At 54.8% G+C, this 24717-nt stretch overlaps 4 protein-coding genes across 4 annotated transcripts in view; 1 reads left to right on the top strand and 3 right to left on the bottom strand.

Moving 5' to 3' along the window:
- Positions 1–4832, bottom strand: part of RASL12 (RAS like family 12) — a 5598-nt gene extending 766 nt beyond the window's left edge. Inside the window, exons 1-6 of the mRNA XM_026040629.1 lie at positions 4808–4832; positions 3466–3582; positions 1978–2034; positions 1039–1112; positions 737–927; positions 1–164 (exon numbers count right to left, since the gene is read on the bottom strand). The exon at positions 1–164 is cut by the window's left edge and continues 766 nt beyond it. Of these exons, the coding sequence (XP_025896414.1) occupies positions 1–164; positions 737–927; positions 1039–1112; positions 1978–2034; positions 3466–3582; positions 4808–4832 (628 nt within the window). The remainder of the gene's footprint in view (positions 165–736; positions 928–1038; positions 1113–1977; positions 2035–3465; positions 3583–4807) is intronic.
- A 10-nt stretch (positions 4833–4842) lies between these two features.
- KBTBD13 (kelch repeat and BTB domain containing 13) lies at positions 4843–6222 on the top strand. Its single transcript, XM_026040628.1, has one exon. It carries the CDS (start codon positions 4843–4845, stop codon positions 6220–6222), a length of 1380 nt encoding a protein of 459 aa, XP_025896413.1.
- A 4532-nt stretch (positions 6223–10754) lies between these two features.
- On the bottom strand, positions 10755–18313 carry UBAP1L (ubiquitin associated protein 1 like). The gene is made up of 5 exons (XM_026040576.1): positions 18179–18313; positions 16356–17048; positions 15370–15579; positions 11549–11650; positions 10755–10954 (listed from the first exon to the last, which is right to left on the bottom strand). Exons 1-5 carry the CDS (start codon positions 18308–18310, stop codon positions 10820–10822), a joined length of 1272 nt encoding a protein of 423 aa, XP_025896361.1. The 5' UTR covers positions 18311–18313; the 3' UTR covers positions 10755–10819.
- Positions 18314–21667: 3354 nt separating this feature from the next.
- PDCD7 (programmed cell death 7) overlaps positions 21668–24717 on the bottom strand; it is a 5343-nt gene continuing 2293 nt past the window's right edge. The window contains exons 2-5 of the mRNA XM_026040627.1: positions 23930–24068; positions 23401–23637; positions 22656–22743; positions 21668–22253 (exon numbers count right to left, since the gene is read on the bottom strand). Of these exons, the coding sequence (XP_025896412.1) occupies positions 22136–22253; positions 22656–22743; positions 23401–23637; positions 23930–24068 (582 nt within the window). The 3' untranslated portion in view covers positions 21668–22135. The remainder of the gene's footprint in view (positions 22254–22655; positions 22744–23400; positions 23638–23929; positions 24069–24717) is intronic.

The following is a 24717-nucleotide window of genomic DNA, read 5'->3' as shown; positions in this document are numbered from 1 at the left end:
CCTCGGCCAGCGCGAGCGGGCGCCGCGGGGCCGCGCGCCGCACCTCGCGCACCGCCTCGTGGAACACGTGCCGCACGGCCTCGTGGCCCAGGCACGCCGACACCTCGAAGAAGGCGCAGCCGAAGGCGGCCGCCAGCGACAGCCCCTCCGCCTTGGTCACCTGCCTGCCGGGGCAACACGCTGGCTGCGGCTCTTTTTTTTTGGCTTTTTTTTTTATTTTTCTGTGCGTTTTTGCGCCGCGCTGCAGCGTGACGCGGCCCAAGTGTTTCCCGCGGGAAAGAGCTGTGGGATCAGAGTGTGGCTACAGCCCAAGSGGAGCAGGGGACGGGGACGTGCAGGACCACATCCACACCCCAAACGGGTGAAAATAACCCCCAAATCTCCGCTTAGAGCCATGCACCACGGCTGGAGGGACATGGAGAGGTCAGTGGGAACCTGGCACAGCTGGTTGGAACCCACGAGGGTGCAGCGAGGATGTGGCAAGGATGCAGTGAGGATGCAGCAAGGATGCATCAAGAATGCAGCAAGCATGCAGTGAGGATGCAGCAAAGATGCAGCRAGGATGCAGTGAGGATGCAGCAAAGATGCAACAAGCATGCAACAAGCATGCAGCGAAGATGCAGCAAGGGCACCGCAAGGATGCAACAAGCAAGGAGCTGCACGCTGGCTGAGCGTGGCAAACCCCGTCGCTACAACTCATCAACCCCCCCGTTTTGTTAGCACCCCCGGGCGCTACCTGTAGGGCTCCATGTCCAGCTTGTTGCCCAGCAGGAGCACGGGGCGGGCGCGCGCGCAGCCGCCGCCGTGCGCGGCCAGCACGTCCAGGTAGCGGCGGCAGCCGGCGAAGCTCCGCTTGTCCTCGATGCTGTAGACCACGAGGAAGGCRCTGGCCCAGCGCAGGTACCGCTCGCAGTTCACGGGGCCGTCCTGGGCGCCGCCAAAGCCGCGGGTCACGTTTGGGTGACACAGCCCCRAAATGAGGATTTACCCGCCCATGAGGAGCCGATTTGCCCCGATTTGGGMCGGGTTTTTGCTCACCTGGTCGGCCGTGTCCATGACCTTCAGCAGCACCGGCTGCTGGTCCACCAGCTCCTCCGACGTGTACGTGTCCTCTGCAAGGAGAAGCGGAGCCCCAGCTGCTTAGGCCTTTTGGAAAGGGTGGGAAAAGACCCTCGGGAAAAGCTCCGTCCCTTTTTCCACTGCTCATTTATTCCCTCATTCCTTTGGGAATTGGGTTCCCTGCGCAGCTCTGAATGCAGTGCCATGAGCTGGGAGCCTCCAGCCCCATCCTTTCCCTACGGCCACATCCCTAASTGCGCATCCGAGAGAGGATTTTCTGTGGGAAGACAGCGGAGCCCCCGCTGCCTCTGCAACCACATTCCCAAATGACATCTGTGGAAAGGATTTTTCCTTTTCCCCYGCCTTTTATTTTTAAGAGCACAACTCGCTGAGCCCTTAGGGGCTGCAGCCAGGTCCTGGAGGAGCTCCATATCTCGCTATCATCCCCGATAAATCACGGACAGCGCTGCCTGCGGGAACAAGGCCTAGGAAAACAGTTACCAATTACTCAAATGAAACCCAAGCAGGAAAAAGAAATGTCCCTAAAGCCCCTGGGTGAGGGGTGGCCCTGGGGACATCGCGGCCAGGACGAGCTGCGCCGCTGCTCCGGCCTCCCTCCCCTCGAGCTCTGGCTTTCCAGGCTGCTCCGGGTCAGCTCCGTGAATATTCTCCAGGCTATTTTCAGTTTTCCAATGATTTTTTTTCCCTCTGAAATGCCATATCTGTGGGAAAACCGGGAGATGGGGAAGGTGCCATCCATGCGGAGCGGGGATGTTTTCTCAGACGGAAAGGGAAGCGGCCCCATGCACTTGGCTCGCAGAGAGCTGGGATAGAGCTGGGGACTGGGGACACGGGGATGGTGGACATGGAAAATCGGAGGAAATGAGCACAAAAAAAAAGAGCAAAGGAAAAACTCACCCAAGTCCGGGTCGTATTCACTTATGAACCTCTTGGTGAGAAACTTCACAGTTAGCGCTGCAAAGGGGAGAGCAGACGGATCACGGCTCCGGCCCCTTTGTGTCCGTGCCCTGGAGCTTCCCCGCGTGCAGCATCACTCCCATCAGGGAATTAAAGCCTCCCTAAAGCCAGTTTTCCCTGCCATGTTTGCACTATCATTCTCAGCTCTGGGTAGAGAAGAGCCTTCTTGCCAGGGAAATTTTGAACATTTTGCACATTTTGTACATTTTGCAAAGCTTCTTCAGTGCAGGTTGTGCGGAATAAGTGATTTGCCAAAGCCCAGCACAATTCCCATCGAAACATGGCCCGAGCACCAACCTGGGAGCTGGGAGAGGTGCCATGGAGCCCTCACCTTGCTTTGCTGCTGGTTTCTTCCCTAGGGGCTTGGAGCAAATTTTTCTTTCAGGGAAAATTTGGGATTTTACATGTGATTTCATTCTGGACCAGAAGGAATTGGTGATTCCTTAGGGCCCCATGCAGCAGCTCCCCGTGTTTTGAGCCCACCGCTGCTATCGGGGACCCGGCCCTTTCCCAGCGTGGCCTGGCAGGCTCCCGGCTCCCAGAGGAAAGGTCGTGCTCTGCTCCCTTACGGAACGAATGGGAATTTTCCAGCACAAACGCCGCTTTCCTCAGCTCTGCTTTCTTTCCCTAAGGACTGTTCTCTGGAGGCTGCTTTGTTTTCTTTGCACACACATTAAAAAAAAAAAAAAAAAATTCTGGGTCATTTTTAGCGGCTTTCAAAATGCACTTGCTGTGTTTTCTCCTCGGATGTTTATAGAAATGGATTCCCGCTATCCAGCCCTATAGCCGGAGAGATGCCCGGAGTGGGGTTTGCCGTGGGGTGACARTGAGAGAAGGCCCACACTGTCCTCCCACGACACCCAACTCCTTCTTGTGCAAGAGAAGTGCCCCATGCTCCCATCCTGCCATTCCCGTTCAACAGGAGCACCCTGTGCAYGATGCAGACACTCCGATCCTGCCATTCCCATGCAACAGGAGCATCCCGTGCACAGCACAGATGCTCCCATCCTGCCACTCCCATGCAACAGGAGCACCCTGTCCATGGCGCGGATGCTCCGCACGGCTACGTGCACCGCAAGCAAGCKCAACAGGAGGGCTGCGATCGCTCGCAGGGAGAGGCAACCTCCCGCTGCAAGCAGCGACGTCGGAGAAGCCTTTTCCTCCTCCCAGGCGGGCAAGACACCCCTTGCCGAGGCAGCTGCCGCCCTGGCACCCGCTCGCAGAGCTCAGTTTCCATCGCAGGTCTCCAGCCCCGCGGTGCCCATCCCTGTGCCATCACGCTGCCCATCCCCGTGCTGTGGGGCTCCCATCCCCATGCCRTGGGGCTCCCATCCCCATGCCGTGGGGCTCCCATCCCCGTGCCGCAGGACTCCCATCCTCATGCCATGGTGCCGTCCATCCCCATGCCGTCGGGGCGCCCCATCTCACCCGACTTGCCGGCTCCGCGGCATCCCACGATGGCCACGTTGCACTCGGGGGGGGCTCCGGGCGGCCCCCGCTCGCTGCCCGCCCGCGGCTTCCCGAACATCGCGGCCGCGCTCGGGGCTGCGGGGAGAGCGGCGGGGGCTGCGGGGCTGCGCGGGGCGCCGGGGCGGGGGGACCCGCCCGCCGCCCCCCCGCAGGGGCTGCCGTGGGACGGGGAGGAACCGCGCGTCCCCGCGGCCGAATCCCGCCGGGATGCGGAGAAATCCCGCCCGGCGATGGCGGGGACGGGACGGGGCTCCCGGCGCGGCGGCCGCGCGGGACGGGGCGGATGGAGGGAGGGAAGGAGGGAAAGAGGGAGGGAAAGGAGGAGGGAGGGACGGAGGGATGGAGGGAGGCGCCGCTTGAGCGGCCGCCAAGCGCCTTGTAAGGAAGCTGCCGCCGGCCGCGCGCCCGTCCCCGCCGCCTCGGGGCTGCCCCGTCGCCCCGCACCCCGGGCGGCTGCGGCGGCAGCTCCGCGAGCGCGGCGCCGCTGAGGCCGGCAAGCTCATTGCACCTCCCCGCGCGGCCCGCAGCGCCCCCCTGCCCGGGCGCGTTTGGGCGCCGATCCCCGCAGGGGACCCCGGCAGGGCCGGCGCGCGGGGCCGCTCCCGGGCGCGGGGCTCGGCACCCTGGGCGGCGCGGGACGCGGGGGTGGCACCAGCGCAGGCACCGTCACGCTGGCAGCACCGCCGGCGGAGCGGGCACGGGGCGCAGATCGGGGCACCCCCTTTCCCCGGCCGCAGGACGTGGCCGTGGGCCGGGCGGTGGGCGCAGCGCCCTGTCCTGCCGGCAGCGCCAGCACCGGGTGCCCCGCGCTGCCCTGCTCTGCTTTCCATGGCATCCGCAGCCCCTGCGCCGCCCTGGGAGCGAGGTCCCCCCGGCCCCTCTCCGCAGGGACCCTGGCAGATGGGAGRTCTCCATTGAAGCCCCCGCTCCGCCGGGCTGAGCGGGAATGGGGGAGCTGCCCCGTGTGCCGGGCGGGCACATGGGGCTGGGCGCTGGTCCCAGGGCACTAAAACATCCTGGCATTGTCCATGAGAGTGAGGATGCCCCACTGTGAGGAACCCCCAGGGACCCTCATCCCCCTCGTCCTTTCCCACTGCCGGCCTCGTCCCGGGCTGCCAGGAGGATGCGCAGAGCAGGAATGTCCCCGTGTGCGCCCCGGGCGGCGCGGGCAGCGCTGCGGGCCGAGCTCCCGGCCGGTGGCTGGCGGCGCGGATCACATGAGGCTCGGCTATCTTTAGCCGGGGTATTTATGTCACAAGCGAGCGGCCGCTTGCTCGCCGGGGAAGCTCAGCAAAGGTACCGGGGGGTCGGAGAAGCGGGACCATCCTCTGGAGGATGATTCCAGAGCAGGCCGCCGGGCCGGCGCCCCCGGCCAGGGTGCGGATCCGCGTGGAGGAGCAGGTCTTCTCGGTGGAGAAGAGCCTGCTGGTGGAGAGCAGCGAGTATTTCCGCGCGCTGTTCCGCTCCGGCATGAAGGAGAGCACGCAGGAGGAGCTGCGGCTGCGGGCGCTGAGCGCCGCCGGCTTCCTCGCCATGCTGCGCGTGCTGGCGGGCGAGCGGCCCGTGCTCAGCGGCGACGAGAGCGTGGAGGCCGTCGAATGCGCCGCCTTCCTGCAGGCCGGGCCCTTGGCCCGGTACCTGGTGCACTCCGTCAACTCGGACAACTGCCTGCTGCTGTACCAGGCGGCCGCCGTGTTCGGCCTGCGCGAGCTCTTCCACAGCGCCGCGCTCTACATCAGGGACAGCTACGCGGAGCTCCGCGAGGGCCTCGAGGGCCTCCCCGGCGAGCTGCGCGCCTACGTGCGCTCGCTGCTGCCCAGCACCTTCATCGCCGTGGGCGCCCACACGCCAACCTTCGAGTTCCTCGAGGACCTCTCGCGCACCATCTGCTACCTGGACGAGGAGAGCAACGCGTGGCGGACGCTGGCRTGCCTCCCGCTGGCGGCCAGCACCTTCCTAGCCGGCGTGGCCACCATGGAGAACAAGATCTACATCGTGGGCGGCGTCTACGGCGCCAGCAAGCAGGTGGTGGAGAGCAGCTTCTGCTACGACGCCGACACCAACGCGTGGAGYGAGTTCGCCAGCCCGCACCAGCTGCGCTACGACGTCACGCTCGTGGGCCACGAGGGCCACCTCTACGCCATAGGGGGCGAGTACGAGAAGACGGCGCTGAAGTCTGTGGAGAAGTACGACGTGGCCACCAAGACGTGGAGCTTCGTGTGCGACCTGCCGCAGCCCAGCGCCGCCACCCCCTGCGCCCAAGCCCTGGGGCAGATCTTCGTGTGCCTGTGGAAGCCGCTGGACACCACGGTCGTCTACGAGTACGAGGCGCGCAGGGACGAGTGGCTSCCCGTCACCGACCTCAAGAGGCCGCAGAGCTACGGGCACTGCATGGTGGCCCACCGCGACAACCTCTACGTCATGCGCAACGGGCCCTCGGACGACTTCCTGCGCTGCGTCATCGACTGCTTCAACCTCACGTCGCGCCAGTGGACCACCCTGCCCGGGCAGTTCGTGAACAGCAAGGGAGCCCTCTTCACCGCCGTCATCAGGGGCGACACGGTCTACACTGTCAACAGGATGCTCACGCTGCTCTACTCCGTGGAGCAGGAGACCTGGAGGTTCAAGCAGGAGAAGGCCGGGTTYCCCCGCAGCGGCTCCCTCCAGACCTTCCTGCTGCGGCTGCCGCGACGCGACCACGACATCGCCACGTAGGGCGCCCGCCGCGGCCCCGCGTTCCCGCCGCTCYGGCACGCGGGATCGCCACGGCCCGTCCCACGGCAGGGCAAGGGAGGGCAGGGAAGGACTGCGGCTCCAACCCGACAAGAGCAGCAGGGACTGGTCACGGGAAACGCAAACGTGGGGTTGATTTATGCTCTCATGCCGTGTAGCGACCCCCTTGCTCTCTGTCTGGCCGGGAAGTTATTCCTTCTGTCTGGGAATTAAAAGGCAAGTCTTAAAAATGAACCATGTTTTTCATTATTTTTTCTTTTTTTTTTTTTTTCTTTTAAATAAAGTCTCCTTCTGAAGGAAACCTAAGCCGGCCGCGGTGCAGTGGGGGACGCAGCGGGACCGCGGCCCTGCCCGCCGAGCGCTTTCTCAGCTGCGCTTTAGCAGCCATGCCTGCAAGGGCATTTCCCACAGCAGCGAGCGGCATCCCGGGGAAAAGCTCCAGGGAGCTGATCCCGCTCAAAGAAGCAGCCGCGCGGATCCGAGCGAGGCCGTGGGGGAAGCTCTGCCTTGCAGCTCCTGACGCCGGATCATCTCCCGGCGCAGGACCCCGCGGAAGAGGGAAACCCCGGGACAAATCACCGCTCCTCACTCCGCGCCTCCTCTTCCCCAGGCGAGCCTGGCTGCTGCAGCCCCACGTCCGTGTGGGGCTCTGGCGCCCGGGCGCCGCTCCGGCCGCCGGGCACGTCGGCAGCCTGCGGAGAACATGACACCGGCGCGGCCGCCCGCGGCTATATCGGGCAGCGCCGTCCTGCCAAGGGCGCCCGCCGCGGTCCCGCCGGGCCAGAGGCGCCGGGGACGCGGCCCCCGCGGGGCTCCCCGCCGTGGGCGCAGGGCAGGAGAGCGCGGGGCGCGCCGGCTCCGCGCCGCGGCGGTGGGAACAAATCCCCCGCTGATGGGAACTGGCACCCGGCCCGGGCAGCGGGTGCTGATCTGTTCCAGGCAGATATTTGTGCGTTGGCACCAGCGGCTGCTCCTGAAATCACAAAGCAAAGCCGAGCCCGGGAAACACGAGGGGGAGAAGCGAAGCCAACGGCATCAACGCRACAGCCCTGCTCAGAGATGCACGTCACCAGCAGCAGGTCCGGTCCCGACTTGTCTTGCCACACGTGCCATCCCGTTGCGCTGTGCTGGTTTGTGCACCGTGCCACGTGCTTGCTGGACCAGCCCGGAGCTCTTGCACATCTTGGCCTTGCCTCTGCCTCTGTCCCTCCAAGCTGGGACACCAAAGTGGGTTCCAGGTGTGACAGAGATCCGGGGCTCTTCCCACGCCGCTGGCAAAGCCGGCATCGCACCCYGAGCGCTGCACAAGCAGTTTCCCATAAACCAGGGAGGCTCCCGGCCACCAGCGCCTCCCCGGCGCAGCGGAGGAGAACACCCGCGGAGGCCTCTCGTGCTTATGCTTTGACCCTTGCCATGTTCTCAGCAGTTTCAAAACAGTTACTGCACCAAAAAAAAARGCAGGCTCGCATCCGTGTCCGCCTGTGGAAATCCTCCATGCGCCTGTCCCCGTTTACCCTCCATGAGCGGGAGCCAGCTAAGACYGAAGCCTGGTGGTGACACAAGCAGCATCTCAGGACACGGAGCATGGGAAGGTGCTTTAGATACTTATTGCTCCTCAAAGAGGACCATCATGGGCCTGGGGTATGGACAGCAATATGTCAGAAGAACCTCTTGGCATCAGTCTGTGCTGTAGAGACCAACCGATTGCTGCTACACTTGAAAACCTCTGGCCTGATGTCACCACAGGTCATGTCAGGACAAGGTCTGYAAGACCAAACCAAGTCATCTTGACCTGGGCTCTCCTGGCCACGTTTCCTTGCTGATCTGAAAACAACCATGTCCTCTGGGAACAAGCCAGCCCTGCTCAACAACTAAAATACCTGTTCTGGAAAACTTTGATTCCAGGTGGAAATCGAAGGAGGAGCCCCATTCTTCTGGACTTGTCACCTGCCCTGTCCAAGGTTTTCCCTTCATTGGCTCAGCTGAGCTCAGAATCATCTTTGATTTCCTGTTCTAAAAATCTCTCTATTTTCCTCTGAAACAGAGCTTTAGTTGAGATGAGGATGCTCAGGAACAACCCAACAACTGCTTCCTACAACAAGGCTGCCCTTTCCCTCTCCATCCACATTCCTAGAGTCTCCTGTGTTCCCCAGGCCAGTGCCGGAAGGAATTCCAGGCTCAGCTCTGCGCGTGCCCTGGGAAGCTGACACGCGTCCCCGCGAGCCGCTAGCACAAATTCCAGCCAGCCAGATCCTGGCTCCCTCTTGGATGAAGCCAATTAACATTTTCTGCTGTCTTCTCCCTCCTAAAAGCGGCACACGTGAGGCACTGCGCCTTCAACTCTTTTAAGTTGAATAACCAGTTAAAACCCACTATTAAAATAAAGTTAAAATAATTATGTTGTCACAATATTCCTGACAGGCTTCTGTAACTAAACCAAGGCAGTTTAGCTTGGCAGGCTTGTCCTCTTCTTCCAGCACTGGAAAGACCAGGCAACGCAACCGCCCCTCCCACCTTCGTACCTTCTTTCCTCTTCCTTTTTTCCATAGCTCACAGGTTTGTAGAGATATTTACTGATACAATGCACATTTTTTTAAGATTCTAAGTGCAACTGGAGAGAAAAAGCAAGTCTTGGCAGTCACTAGTGCGTGTGGCATGGATGCTCCCAAGAGACAGGTATCTTGGTTGCATCTATCTATGCAGCAAGCACTACCATAACCCAAGACAGTGAGACCGCTGGCTTAGCTGCTCGCTGTCCTCACAGTTCAGCTGCATGAGGCTCTGTAGCTGCAATGAGAGAAGATGCTGTCCTTACCTCTGCCAACTGTGATGGATAAACCCACAAGCCATGACCAGGAGAACCTCAAAGCACCACGTGTGTCTGCTCAGCCGCTGCCCAGCGAGCGGGTGCCACCCCATGAGCTTGACTTGCTTCTCCAGAACTTAGTGCTCTGATTTAGGCATTGCTGGCAGGGACCCGCCGCCCTTATCAAGCCCTTTAAATCTTCATGGCGTTGACTTCGCCAAAGGCTACAGCTAGAGGCTTGGCGATACATCTAATCATAGTTTAACCTTCTGCAAGTTTCTCTTGAAGGTGACATCATCTTGGCACGGACGCATGTCATGAAAAGCTGCCTGTAGAATGGACTTGCCTTATAAGGGCCGTATCAAAAATAAAAGCTTGTATAACCAAGCGAAATCTCCTGCAGGAAAAACGGGGATGTGAGAAGAGCCTTGTGCTCGCCGCACAGATGGGCTCAACACAGCCTGTTTGTCAACTCGGGACAGCGAGGCATCTCTGTATCTTTAAGCTGAAACCACAGTTTGGTGCTTACGGTTCCCTCTTAATGCCAGAAAATCATGAGAAACACAGATCTTCATGAAATAAAGCTCTCGGATCTGGGCAAAGTGACTCTTTTGACGTAGCCTCAAGACTCCCTGTCTGGGCTCCGCATCCACGGGCAGCAGCTCTCAGCAAGGACACTGTGCAGATATCATGTGCTCAGAGCCCACAGAAATTAGACTTAAATAGAAAGAAAAGACAAGGATGAACACTGCCATGGAGGTGTATTCCTGTGTCCTGGGGTTCGCAAGCTGCTAACACAAACAGGGAAGGAAGAGGGATTGTTCTGGCGGGATGGAAGAGCCTTGTGCTAGGAGATCTGCTGGAAGGATGAGATGGAAAAAATGGTAAACACTTTGCAACTAATTAAGATTCGTCTCTGCTAAGTAGTGCCAGTTGGCTTCTCCATTTGAAAAGACACAATAAATACATTGAAAAGCCTCTCCCACAATCTTTACTCAAAGAAATTACAGCTGTATCTAATTCAAAGGAAAATAATGTACTTTCTGTGGAAAAAAAATAAATCCATTGTTACACTGCCAAAGCCAAAGAAACGTCTAGAAAGGTGATGCGAATCTTCTGTCTTCCCTATTTCACATATACATAAAAATCCATTTGTGTCTCCAGATTTTCCTGGCCTTGACACTTGTGCAGAACCTGACTTTGAGCTGCTGTCATCACAGTTCAGGGGGACATCCATGAATGTTCTTCACCTGGGCACAGAATGTGCCCAGAACATCCATGAATGTTCTTCACCTGGGCACAGATTCCCACAGAATTCCCAGGTTCTTCACCTGGCCACAGATTCCATGATACTTCCCAAGCACACACAGCACAAACCCTTGCAGGAGCTGCTTCTCAACATAGCGCACAAACGTGGTGCAGTAGCTACCTCAAACAACAGCAGTCTGCTTTCTTTAACTCTTCACCAAACTGTGTCTTTTTCTTTAGGTTCTCATTTAAAAGGAGATGCTAACGGGATCTGACTCCATTTTGACTACAAGACTCAAACCTAAGTCAGTCTTTTCCAGAAAGGAACCACCAACGTTCCTAGAGAAGTCTTTGGCTTTTACGGAAGCAATCCCTTCTGCTGATTTTAGGAAGCTACATCTGACCACGTTCGCAAGCAGGGCAAGGCAGGACTGCAGCGGCTCCGCTCCGAGTCCACGACACTGAGCAGACGAGCCGGGGCCACCAGCGCCGTGGTGGGAYGTGGACATGGGCCACCGTGCCCGCTCACTGCCTCTGCGTCATGAGCTCCTCCAGCGCCTTCTCCCTGTGGTTCTCGCAGAGCAGCAGTACCTCCTTGATTTCGTTCTGCTGGAAACCCATGTCGTTGAACTGGGCCAGGAGATGTAGGAATTCGGCCGCCTGCGAAGGGAAGGAGGAAGAGAGAGGAGAGACTTTACCCTGGGCTTTTTAAGGCAAATTCACCACGATGTTGCAGCAGGGCCGGATAAAGCAGCGGTGGGTTTGGGCACTGCCGGCAGCACACGGGCGCAGGGCAGGCACACAAGGCCTGGTTTCTAAAAGCTGTCCGTTACTCCAGTTTCTTTCCACAAGAAATATTTAATAAAGTGAGACTCTATCTTCACTTGCTGCTCATAAAATTAAATGTGAATTCCAGGGAAGTGTTTGTGCGCATTGCAGTGCTATTACACCAAACCGGGTCGAGCCAGTAAATGCAATCTGGATTTCATTTGCTCTGCTTTTCTTCTCTCTTCCTCAAGCTGGGTCTCCTTGCCACAATGTCCCACCTGGAGCCATGTTCTCAAAAATTCACCATTTTCCCCCCAGAGAAACGAGGAACATCCACTTTCTGTGGGCTGTGCAATGCTGCATGGCAGTGTTGGGTGCCCGTATGCAGCCTGGCCAGGGCAGAGCAATGGGACCTGCTCACCCAGGAGGCTCTGGAGCATGTTGGGGTGCATGGGGACATAGCCCTGAGCACCATCCCGCTCTCACCTTCTTCTCCGAGTACTGGAACATCTCCATGGCCTCCTCGACCTGCCCTTCCTCGTAGCCCTGCTTCAGCAGCCGGTCGCAGGCACGCAGGTACCCCAGGAACTGCAGGAGAAAACACGGAGGGTTTGGGCCATGCAGCACCGATGCCTCCCTGCCCGAGCGTGGCTGCAGGGAACCTTTCAATGGGGTTCTCCCACCAAAGTCACCATCTCTTGATGCTTTGGGGTGCGTTTTTAGGGGAATCGAAAAGGCTGCAGGTAGATTCATCCCATCCATCACTTGGTGGCACCTYGGACCAACCCGGCTCTCCTGGGGTGGCAACAGCAACAAAGCAGAGGGTGGATGGGAGACAACCAAAGACACAAACCACCCAAGATAACAAGTCACAATCTAATGGCTAGTTGGGCTTTTATTCCTTAAAAAGCAGGTCCTGCCTGTCTGAAGAGCCAGGTGTGCCCTGACCTCTCGCTTTGATGTGCACATGGCCCCGCGGGCCCTGCGCCCACCCCCGGGGGAGGCCTGAGCGCTGTCATTACTGAGAGTAAACAGTTATTTTTGGCCTTCCCCGCCGTTCTTGGAGTGCTGACAGCACAATTCCCAGCGGTATCTTTTAAATGCCGCAGGAATCGTTCCCTGTCCAAAAACATATGTGACGGACRATAATAAATCAATTCTGCTATAGTGGGAGGAAAAAATAAGAAGTCCCCACGTGGAGATTCAGTGAAATTAGTGAATACAGTGAAATATTCAGTGAAAGGCCCCAAAACACTCAGAAAGCCCCCCAAAGTCTCCCCAAATTCGGCTAAGTGGCTATTTCTCCAGCAGCAGCAGAGTAAGGAAATAGTTAAAAACATATTGACAAGCTTTCGAGAGGGACTTGTTAAATCCAGCAGGAGTTGTTCACTGGTCACGTGCATTCCCAACTTGTTTTTATTTTCCTCGTTACCTTGTTAATTAAACCCCAGCATTGCTGTCATTCTCTCACTCTGCATTAGCAACCACCGCCGCTCTCTGTGTTCACAGGACAGTCTTGGCAATCCAACGTTTTGCTCAAGCTGAGCATGAAATCTCTCTGTTGTTGTCAACTCAATGTTTATACATACTTTTTTTTATATAAAAGGAAAGACTAAACAAAAGCAGGTTTTTAAACATGATGACCTGCTGAGCTCTGGGGCTTAGCGTGGGGCTCATCCTCTGCTGGGAAGGAGGATCCCGCTCACACTGGGAACGATGCACTCCAGAGCCAGCAACTCTGCCCTCCCCAGCTGCAAGGTGCCCTGATTCTGGAGTAACCCCAGCAGAGGCATCTCTGGAGAACCCCAAAATCGCTTCACAACCTGCTCCTCTCATAGCACGTAACCTCAAACCCCTGCCTTGCTGGAGCAGGTCACCTCTTTGCTGCACCGGTGCTGCTCAAGGTGATATTCAGCTTTCTCCGTCAGAGACGGGCTTGGGCAGCGAGTTGAAGTAAATCTCCTCCTGACGGCTTTATTATTATTATTATTATTATTATTATTATTATTATTATTATTATTATTATTATTATTATCCTCCAGGTGTGCACTTCCCATGGAAAGGCTTGTCTCTAGGAGGTCCCTGCTTCTGAGAACTGGCTGCTTAAGCAGTGTCAGGTCCAATGGCTGTCATTGCCCTGACCCACCTGGAACAGTGTGGAGATGACATCTACCAGCGAGGACAGGGAGCACCGGGAGGAGAAAAACCAGCAAAACCCACTGAAAACCCAAATGGTGACTCCCTTGTGGAGGGATGGGGGAGAAACCACCTCTCGCCCAGAGCCAAGCTCAAGCCAAGGAGGGTAAAGCCAGCGCTGAACAGGTGCCCAGAGCACAAGTGGCTCTCCAGCAAGCTCACAACCAACACGTGCTTTTCTCACGCTGCCKCTAACGGGCCTGCTTAATTAATTACCGCAGGCACTGTCATCAAGGATGTAATGTCTACAGCCGCGAAGAGGCTCGCGGAGTCCCCGCGCTGGTGGGAATGGCTGGCGGGAGCCTTGCAGGAAGCGCTGCGGATCTCGGCTGAGGAAAGCGAGGAGCAAATCCGTGTGGAGGAGGAAACGTGGCAGGTCTTGCATTTTGCTGCATTATCAACTCTTCAGGGAAGCCCATGGATGCCCGTGGAGAGTTGGCTCGGAGGCAGCTGATGTGGTGGGTTGTGTTCCTCAGGAACCCACCTCCATCCGAAGCATGTGCCGAGGAGCTGCAGCCATCTGTGGTGTCTGATCTCAGCAGCGCGCTCAGAGCTCCGTGGATCAGCGAGGCTTTTCCATCCTCTGCTCCCAAAAGGGTCGGTCTTCGCCCGTGGCTGTGACTCCTCATCCTCACGCTACCTCCTACCACACCGTGGCAATGCTAACCCCGTCGGAGCCTTTCGAGGAGATTCTTCCCCCAAAACGGAGCCAGCATTGCCTCCTTAAGGCTCAGCAAAGCTTGCTCTCTGCACCCGGGTGGGTTCTCCCTGTTCTACTCAACACTGTGAAGAAATAGAGCAATTTTTGGCTACCATCTGGCGCCACTATCAATCTTGCTGTTTGAAGCTGTCATCGTCACACATTGAAACCCTGTGTGACACCGACGAGCAATGGAGAGTGTCCACGGCTCTTGTTTTCAAACTTTAGTTGAAACATATTTTCCAGGGAGGACTCAGCCTAATTTGGTAGTTTCGCACTTGTACAAGAAGCTTCCAGAGCAAGGCCTTTCATCTCAGCTTGGTTTTCTTGGGCGTAACGCAGGGAGACAGGACCTTCTGGTGAAGATGTTGGGATGCAAGGTAGATCTTGTAGTCTGCTGCACTAATAATCACCTCTCAGAGGATGGATGAGATGCACGACACAGGGGAAACAGCTTCCCATCAAAGTCAACAGTTGCTCCCTGTATCCCTGCCATTTCCCCATAGATACAAAACTTCATGGATCAAACAAATAAAGCTCCTGCTTYGGCTTAGAGTCCCCTCAACGCCAACAAGAGTAGGGTTGGGAAGGCTGGTGCAGCCCAGGGCAGGGTGGCACCTTAGGGGAGATGCCAGCACAGAGCTGGGATCTGCACCATGCAGCAGAGCAGCTTCCTACCCGGATCAGGACATGGACCAGGACCAGATCTGCTACGGCCATCCTTGGACCACGCTGTCTGTCTGTCTGTCTGTCTGTCTATCTATCTATCTATCTATCTATCTATCTACCTACCTACCTACCTACCTACCTACCTATCTATCTACCTACCTATCAAATATATCTATAATATATATATGAAGCTTCAAAGCAAAATCCAGATGAGTAGAAGGGCTCCCTTGATACAAGGGGCTAGAGCTGCAGCCCGGGAGCCAAAGGCACCACTTGTGCGGAGGCAGAGCTTGCTCCAGTGGGGAATCTTGTGTCTTGGAGCGAGACCAGACAAATCCGGGCGGTATTTACACAGTCCCGTTCTGACAGGATGAGCCATGGAAATAATCATATGAATCTAGGGGCTGGGGAAAACAAAGAAAAATGATGTGCGAAAAGTTTCCATATAAGGGGGCAAAATTTATGCTTCCAAAGGACGCTAGGCTTTGTACAAMAGATCTAAGGGCTAGTGCTACCCAAACAATATTGCTCACTGAAAAGCTGGGAGCAACTCATTGCAATCGCAGTGCAGCAAAAGCAGAGATGTGCAATGTAATGAAAACCCCCACAGCCCAAGTTCTTACGCCAAAGTGGGGAAAACGCATCCACTCCCCTAAAGGCAGCCAGAAATCAGTCCCCGAGCAAAAAACCACAAAGGAGTCTCATGGTTTTCCTTCACCAGCTCCTCTGCAGCTCCACCAACCTGGCTTAAGCTCTGCTTGCCCGTCTTCTGGAGGGTGAGGATGGCTTTGTGTGCMGGGTAGCCCAGGGCGATGACAGGCTCGATGAGGTCGCGCTCCTCCTGGCTCAGCGCCGCGAGCAGGTTGGCGGCCGAGTCCGGCTGCGCTCGGCGGGAGCCCAGGGGCCGGGTGGGCGCCGAAGCCGGCGGCAGGCACACGTAGGGGCTCAGGGACTGCAAGGCAAAYGGAGAAACGGGGACGTTTCAGGGCGTTTTGGGGAACCCGAGCGTGGGTTGCTTCCCGACGCTCTCCGGGAGGACCGGGTACCTAACAATATTTACAAACATCCCTTTGGCATTTGGCTGAAATTTCATTCCTAGAAATTTCCGGGCACCAAGAAGTGCTCGCCTTGGTTGGAGGCTTTAGCATTCGCTTTGGTGCATTTAATGCAAGAATTGGCCAGATTGGGGCAACTGCCTAGTAATCAGTTGCAGCAGCTGCTCAGCATACAAATACACACAGGCATTTCGCCTCTCCTTCATTATACTATGTCTAATGCAACTACATATAAATAACAGGGCCTCAYGTGAGTCTGATGGTTTTAATTGCAGATCTGAAGGAATTTGGCTCATAAATCTCAAGGGGAGTGGGTGAAATCATAGAATCATAGAATGCCGAAGGTTGGAAGGGACCTCAAAGGTCATCGAGTCCAACCCCCCTGCTCACGCAGGGTCACCTAGAGCACATGGCACAGGGCTGCATCCAAGCAAATGGATGTTTKAAGCAAATGTGATGTTTTAAAACACTGTGCGATTCAAACGCGCGGCGGCCGAGCGCAGCGCTCGCTCCATCATTCCACYGCCTGTGCTCAGCAACTGGTCTTTATAGCAGGACTGCAAAGACTAAAACTGCCTAGGCTTTTCTTAAAGGGAAATTTAAAAGGGAAAAAAGGGGGAAATTAAAGATCTGGGGGTGTGTGGAGCATCCCCGCGGCGCGCACGGCGCTCACCGCCACAGTGGGCTTGTGCTGCGTGATGGGCGGCATGGCGGTGGGTGGCGCGTGGGCCGGGGGAGCCGGTGCCAGCGGCCGCGGGCACGCGGCGCCCGAGCCGCGTCTGAAGCTCCTCTTGCYGCGGGGATGCTGGTGCAGGGAGGCCAAGGCCGAGGCCGGCTTCTTCTCCGCGCAGGCCCGGTTCAGAGGGTGCACCAGAGCCGCCAGCTTCCTGCGCGCCCCTTCCAGCTCGTTCCTCATGTTGTTGAAGATGAGCACGGACCTCCTGTGGCGGGCGGGCTGCGGGCTGGCCGCCCCGCCGCAGCCGCTCGCTGGCGCGGGCTGCAGCAGCCCCGGGGACGTCTTGGGGCGGCCTTGGGGCGGCCACGCGGGCCTCCTGGCCGCGCTCTCCTCCTCGTCGTTCTCCTCGCAGGACGTGGAGGAGGCCTCGTCGTCCTCCGAGGCCTCGTCCTCCTCGGAGAGCCAGGCCTCGCTGGCGGCGGCGGCGCTCAGGCTCACGCTCCTGCGCACGGCGCCGCCGGCCTTGGCCCTGCCCGCCGCCTCCTTGTCGCCGTCGCGGGGCTCYACCAGGAGCAGCCAGCACGGCGGCGCGCTGGGCGGCACGGCGGAGGCCATGCCGCCTCCACACGTCTGCTGCGGCGAAGCGGCTTCCAGCCAGTACAGCACCTTCCTCTCCAGCGAGAAGTCGTGCTGCGGGGGAGCGACGCGGCGGTTAGCCCCGCTGAGCCCCACGCCCGCCCCATGGCCGGCTCCAGCTGCGTCCCCGCGGGGATCCCCAGCCTCTACCCTCGGGAACGCCACCGCAAGGTGCCTGCTGCTGCCGGTGCCWTTTCAAGCCCTGCTCTGGGGCGGTTTTGCACCAGGGAAGGGACAAGGCGGGGTCCTGGGGGGGCTCCCTCCCCAGCTCCATCCCTGTGGAACAGGCGGCCCCACGGGAGCCGCTTCCGGCACCGCGGCAGGTCGCAGGGCAGCGGAGCCGCTTCCACGTCCCCTGCCTTAAAATATCTTYGTGGCTTAAATCCAAGGGTTTCCTGGAAAAAACGAGTCCCGGGGGCCTCAGTGCTCTGCAAACAACCTCCCTCCCCGGCCTGGCAGCGAGCGCCTTCCCTGGAGGGCAATGGTGGTGGGCAGCTCTGCACAGAGAGCTTGTCCGCTGTGGCGAGGAGGTGGCCTCCCCAGCACAGCACCAAGGCACGGGGCCTCCGGATCGCCATTCCCAGCGGGATGCGGCCTCCGGAGCGCCGGAGGGAGGAGCGCTGACCCCACCTACGGGCGAGACTCCTCAAGGCACCGACCGCGAGGAGGAGCGTGTCGGAAAGGGCGGCTGAACCAAGCCCTGGCGTGTTCCATAAACCAGCCTCCGCGTGCTCCATGTAACCGCACAAGGGTTGAGCTCGGCTCCATTCCTAGGCTGGGGTTTAGCGCTGCTGCCAAGCTGCTGCAGCCCCCGGTGTAGGTCCCAAAGCAGCTCAGCACTCACAGCACCCCACGGAGTCCCCTGGTCCCATCCCACTGGCATTGCCCAAGGCTCCCAGAGCAGGGCCTGAAGCTTGCCATTGAGATATAGATATAACTCCCGAAGAAAACCAGCCTGCAGCTCTCCATTGCCTCAATCTTCAGGTTTGGGCAAGATCAAGAAAAACCATGACCCCAACCCAAGCCCTTCCTCACACCCCGCTCCGCAAATCCCCCTCACCTCCACCCACTGGAGAGCACCGGTGACGAGGACAAGGATACCAAGGAGAACTCTTCCTCCCTGGAATTATCATTGACTTCCCTTACAATCCCGCCGGAGCTGCCCGGGCTTGGCCCCCGCTTACCATGGTGCTCACGAGGAGCTCGGCGCAGTCGGGCACGTCGATGGCCGGCGCGCTAACCAGGCCGCCCTGTCCCAGCGCGGCGCCCTCGAAGCTCCGCGCCGCCCTGAACGGCACCCCRTCCAGGTAGCTCATCCCGGCGGCGGGAACGTCGGCTGCAGCACGAAGGAGAAATCCCTAAGGAACGACACAGAGGCGGCATCGCCAAACCTGTTCGAGGGCTGTTCAACGAGCCCTGGAAGGCCRGAATAGCTCTTAGGAACCCACGGGTCATTTTAAGCTTGCTGATGTTTTTTAGATGGAGAATGGCAGTGACTTCCAAATTTCTGGAAATGGCGGCATGGAAAATATTACTGCAGTCGTGTAGCCATCGGTTCTGCACAAATGACTCAATTTAGTAAAAAATAAAAAATAAGCCGCTACTTGTTGCATGAAGCCCTGAGTCCCTTGCTTCCCAGTGATGACAGCAAGCAAAATAGTTTCCTTTACACAGTGTTGACTGGCAAAACCTGACGGCAAGTCTTCCAGCAAGTCCTGGAATCTAAAGTYTGTGCCTATTTTAAAAAATTTCCAAAGCAGCAGTGCTCAACAGTATTTCTGAAGGCATGAAAAGTAAATATTTGGCATTGCAGCAATATCCACAGTGCTTTTCCTTTTATTTTTCTTTTTTATTTTTCTTTCAAAAAGAAACGGCTCCTGCACAAGGGAGGATAAACACTGCGAAACGAGCAGCCGAAGGCACGCGAAGGACGGCAGGTTGCGTGTTGGGTTGCTCTGAAACGAAGGCTCCAAGGAGCTTTATTGCAAGGAACCAAAGCGAGGGGAGCTGCAGCTCGTGGCTGGCGCTGCCCGGGCGCCCTGGCCCGCTCTGCTGGCCCCGCACGTGGCCGGGGGTTCACGTGCCCCCGGTGCCACGTGCCCGGCGCCCGCACGCGGCCCGGCCATCTGCTCCGCTGCGTAAGAGGGCTCAGCGGCGGCAGGGACACACGTGGTGGCACCTGCAGCAGAGCCSCAGCACACTGGGGTCACCCGCAGACACCAGTAACGTGCAGGGGACAAAACCCCTCCGTTAACGGCAGGGGACAAAGCGACCGCCCGTCCCGGCAGCTCTGCCGCATCCATCCCTGCCAGCGGGCATCAGGTGCAAAGGAAGCAGCTTGCTGCTGTCCTAAAACAGACCCGCCTGCTTCTAAACCCAACTGGAAGGGATGGGCACAGGTAGGAGGGAACACGTCCGAAGGAAATAACAAGATTTGGTGCCGACAGGGCTGAAATCCGTGTTAAAGTTTCCGTAGTGCACGGGCTTGTTTACAGGCAGCCAGCTGGGCTTTCTTTAGAGTCCAACGTCAACAGAGTCACAGCCACATYAAAGCCCAGCTGTCCTCACACGGACCCGGAATAACCTATAGCTCAGTAACATCGGCCGCCCTTTCCTTATGCTGCTGCATTATCCTCCTGAACTTCACTGCACAAATACTGCGGATAAAAAAAGGCTTCCGCAAACATTCATTCCCAAAGCAGCTATTTAAGAAAAAAACACACACCCTCCTTGGGGTGAGGAGTCATGACTATGGTAGTGCACTTAGGAATAAGAAGGGATTGCTGATAAATCCCAATTTACACCAAAAAGCAGCTTCTGCAGGGGCCCCTACCGACCTCAGCTGCTCCGTTACTGCCTCACACCACTCTTGCCACCTTCACTTTAAAGATATAGGCTGAAAAACACACAGCAAAACACTAAATCACACTGGGACAAGGCAAGGGAGAGCCTGCAAACGAGTCTTGGAAGCTCCTGTCAACCCCTTCTGTCCTCTGGTTTACAGTTTAATTTAAAGTAGTAAGAAGGATCTTACTACGCTTGGACAAATTTGAATGTTAAGATTAATATTAAATTTGCTCACAACTTTTAAAGAATCAGCACGTCATCTCTCATGGGTTTTTTTTTCCAGCTGTGATTTTAAACCTTCCTCTTTCATCTGTAGCTTCAACATCTTACAAATAATACAAAACCTTTTAATGCAAACATCGTTAGACAGCAGCAAACATCTAAAATAAACCTATCAAGCTTGTGAGCTAAATCTAGCTAAATTCACACATAATCAGCTGGCATTTTCCAGTCTTTTATGAAGAATATAAGGCTGTCCTTACCTTCAGACACTCTCATGCACCTCTTTCACGTGGCAGAGCAGCACCGCATTGCAGGGATGTGTGGCCGCCGCTTAGGTCTTTAAATTCTTGCACAGTCAGAGCAGCATCTGAGTTACGTTCGTGAGTTTTAAGATTACAGGAGCTTAAGGAGTTAGCCTGTCTCAGCAGATGTGCTGACGGGATAAGCAGCCTAGCTATTTAAGCAAGGCATCCTCCGGCCACCAGCCTTCCTGCGTGCAAAGTGCCATTTCTGCAATTGTTTTTGCACTATTTGAACTTTTGCCTGATGTATCCGAGGGTACCAAAAAGCTGCATGTTGGGAGAGGGATGGGGAGAACATATAGACAGGCAAAGCAGAATGCCTGTTTTTGAATACTTCACACAAAAAAAATGTGTTTTGTGCTGCTTATAGGCAGGCAAAACAAGGCAGGAGCAAGACCTGCACCTGTCCACATTCCCCTATTCTAAATCTTTCAGAAATTACTAAGAGAAGCCAATGCAAAGGGTCAGCCACAAAACGACGAGCATCCCCCACCAAGCCTGAGCTCTGATCAGCTCAGTCGAGGCACCGTGCGCTGCCTCCCCGGCGAGTTACACAACGCTGCAAGGCGAGGGGGTAACGAGTGGGAAAGCTGCGGTCCATTCCCACACAGCAGGGATGACTGCATCCCTGGAAAAATTCCACTGCAATCTATCCGCAGAGACCAAAAAAAGCCCCCAATCCATATGGCCCGTCACCATCTTAAGCGAGTTGGACAGAAGATGGAAGGCTTGGAAATCCAAACCCTCTGATGCCTGGTGAGAGGTGGCAGCTCCTTTGCACAAACCTTCTGCCCGCAGCGCTCCCGACAGGAGCGATCACATCTCATGCCAGCTACTACGGTAATTTTCTCCCTTGGAGCAAAAATGCTTCTAACAATACAGAAGAAAAACAAAATACCATTTTTCTGTATTTATTCGGTACAAAAAAGAAACTTCACAAAAAGAGCTGCACTTTTTACATCAAGTATGACCTCTTCTAGAGAAAAAATGTTATATATTATATATATTAAACATAACTACCACATATAGGCAAAAACAGTAAGTTAGATTTCAGGTTTTGATCTCTTTTGGTTTGTTTTCTCCAAGAAGAATTATTTATCAAATATATATATATATATATTCACATGACTGTCTGACCTATTTCAGCATGAGAGGACATTTTTTCCATGTTATGGTACCAGTTTTAGTCCACAAAAGCAAAATGTCAACAGCTGATAAAAATCAAGCTTAAAAAAAAAMCCTGTCTTGTTTATATTTTAAGGATTCGTTTCAACTTGTAATATGTTCCTTCCTACTCACAAAAACACAGCAATTACTCTGAGAGTGATGCCTGACATGCTTCATTTAATAAGCAAAATATCATTCTTATTAATGATTTTTTCTTCTTCTGGAGATTTCATCATCTTGATTMAGGCTTATAAAAATAAAAGTGGCTAAAAACAGTATGCTAATATTGGTACAAATAACTTTGTCAGCAGCGTTACTTTATTAAGACCCAGAGTTGTTAGCAAAGCGCGCAGCGGGACTGCACTTCCAAACCACAGCATGTCTAACAGCTTCGTACTTGCTCAGGTATTTCCCTGCAGATCCAGAAGGCAAAAACATTTATTTAGCAGCTTTATTCAAGGAATTCCAGTACCTGGCTAGACACTTAACAACCAGAAACAGGGCCCAAGGACATTACTTCTTCTTTGGACCCTCCTTCCTCTCACAAATACACACACAGCCACAGGGAGCATTGCTACAAGGTGAAAATGGTTTGTTGATAAGTTATCTGACAGCAGTGGCCCAGGTGTCACTGGAAGGGAGACTTGGAAGGACCCAGCCCGGAGGGATGCAGCTTCCTTCAGGGTGATCCGCTGGCACCAAGTACTGATCCCATTCGTGCCTTTAACAGAAAGAGCATTGTTTGAGAAGATATCCATCCCAATTTAGCTTCGTTAACAAGATTTATTATATACCCACATGCATATTTTTTTCATACCAAGCAGCACACAATCCATTATAAACTGTACTCTAAACATTTTTTTTTCCAAAACAAATGCAAAATTAAATACAGAGTCTTATGAAAGACATAGTGATACCCAGAAGGGCACTCTGCCTCACAGTGGATTCTGTTGGATACAACTTCATCAAGCTTGAGGCAGAGAACACTTAATTGAAGAGGCAGGAAAATAATGCGGCATGTATAACTATATCTGGAAGTTAAGGAACTAAAAGAACTATAATTTTAGAACCTCAACAGATGATAGCTATCATCTCAGATAATAAAATATTTTCTTTATTTTACCTGATCTGGATTAGAGCTGCTACAGAATGTTCAGCTTGTAAGTAATAGTCTCTGAAGGGTTGCAATAGATGGACTAGGGGAAATTCATCTGTTAAAACACACACACAGAAATTGTTCAGTAACAGAGGCTTCCAATTCTAGCAAGTCTTAGAAGCCCAACATATGCCAACTCACATGTTACTTCCCAGCTAAAATTGAAAGCTATTTTCCTATATAATATATTAAGAGTTAGTTGCATGTTCTGCACATCATTATCAGTATTGCTATAGAGAAAACAAGAGTATTCAAACTTTTCCTGCCTTTATCCTTTAAAAGAGGTGAACGTATCTCTACAAACCTCTACGACCTATTAAACCATACCTATTAAATCTCTACAAATTATCCAGGTCACACCTCTCAAATCACCAAAATAAAGCAACTACTGTCTGTCTGAAGTCTACCTATTCTGTTTATCCCRCACTCAGCTGTATCTGCAATCTCTTTCTGCAAAAAGAATTATGACACCACCCTGAGGAAGCACTGATACTCTATAGCCTACACTGATGAGCCAACGGTTCTTCTTACATTGCATTTAATAAATTAAAACCAGTTAAACTCTTCTTGCTATGTTTATCTTGTCTTTTCCACAGAATATAAGTTATTCCAGCACATGACTTCTTTCTCTGACAATTCATGTTTGCATTTTAATGTAGCWCCTAGAAGTTGAAAGAAAATAAGAACAGTTCACTCAACATGCAGAACTCACCTGGCTCCCCAAACAATTTGGAATCAATTTCACGTTTTTGCTGGAGAAGCTTTTCCCTTTCCTTCTTCTGCTTCTTTTCCATTTCTCTCTTCCTTTCTTCCTCCTGTTCCCCCTCCAACATGACCCTCAGTGCCCGCTCTTCAGCCTCRTACAGCTCTGTTCGGTTCTTCAGCAACTTTCTGAGACTCTCCACTTGACTTTCAAACGCTTCATCTGCGGAGGGAGGCGGACAAACACCTAAACAGGAAAAAAGAAATAATTCAAGRGCTTTTAAATTCAGAAGGAGTTTTCTCACCAGACTTAAGTGAGGAGTTTGCAGAGCCTCCAATGAACATAAGCCTTATACATAAGCTTAATATGTTCAGTATACAATAAACATAAGCTTAACCTTGCTGTACAATGTCTTTATCAAGCAAGAGCTTGGAAACCAATCAGCACAACTGCTGCATTCACTTTGTTATCCAGACGTCTTATAGCTCTTTTTGCATAATAATTTAATAACAAGGTGAGTTGACGTCTCAGCATTTACCTTTCCTTGCAGCAGCCTCCTTCCTCAGCTTCCTCAGCTTTTCTAAGGAGCGCAGGATATCCACCATCCTCTTGGTATCTGCTTGTTTCTTCCTCACTTCAGATAAGACGCTGTCAGCAGCAGCTTTAAGTTCCTGCTCCTGTGAGGGGAAAGAAGGAAAAATGAAGAAATCAGAAGGGATGTGTGAAGCAGCCCATGAAGACAGGAATGAAGTGGTATTTTCAAAAAGATGAGGGAAGAATGAATGACCCCAAATGTTAGCACAACCAGAGCAAAGAAATCCATCATCCACCACCAAGAGAAACTTAGCAAGCCATGTAGGAAACACCCATCCCAATCCTGGGTGCTGTAAATACACCCAGTGCTAACAGGTAAGGAGCATTAAATGGAGCTAAAGGGCGTTAATGGCCACGGTCGGAGCAGGGGGCACCCGCAGAGGAGCCGGATGGCGCAGAGGCCTCCAGAGCCCTTCTCGACACGGGAAACACCCCAAACTGGAGCGTTTTCCTCATGGATAAGGAGGGGAAGCTCTTGCAGAGGTGGCTTTGCAGGAACAAGCGGGCAGGGATGGGATGGGCGATGGATTCAGCTCGGAATGGCTGCAACACTGCTGTCCTGGTAGGGAGCAGGAGGGATGAGGGAGGCAAGTTAAGGAAGGTGAGGGGACAGAGAGGAGGTGAGGGGATGGCAGAAAAGAGAGATATGGGGAAAGAGAAGGGGATGTGGGGAAGGAGAGGGGACAAGGGAAAGACAAGCGGACACAGGGAAACGGGATGGGGAGAGGCCAA

The sequence above is a fragment of the Nothoprocta perdicaria genome, unplaced genomic scaffold (assembly GCF_003342845.1).
Source record: "Nothoprocta perdicaria isolate Ctin4 unplaced genomic scaffold, notPer1 scaffold_26, whole genome shotgun sequence".
Classification (NCBI taxonomy): Eukaryota; Metazoa; Chordata; class Aves; order Tinamiformes; family Tinamidae; genus Nothoprocta; species Nothoprocta perdicaria.
The sequence above is the reverse complement of the archived record's forward strand: the minus strand, read 5'-3'. Positions and strand labels throughout refer to the sequence as shown.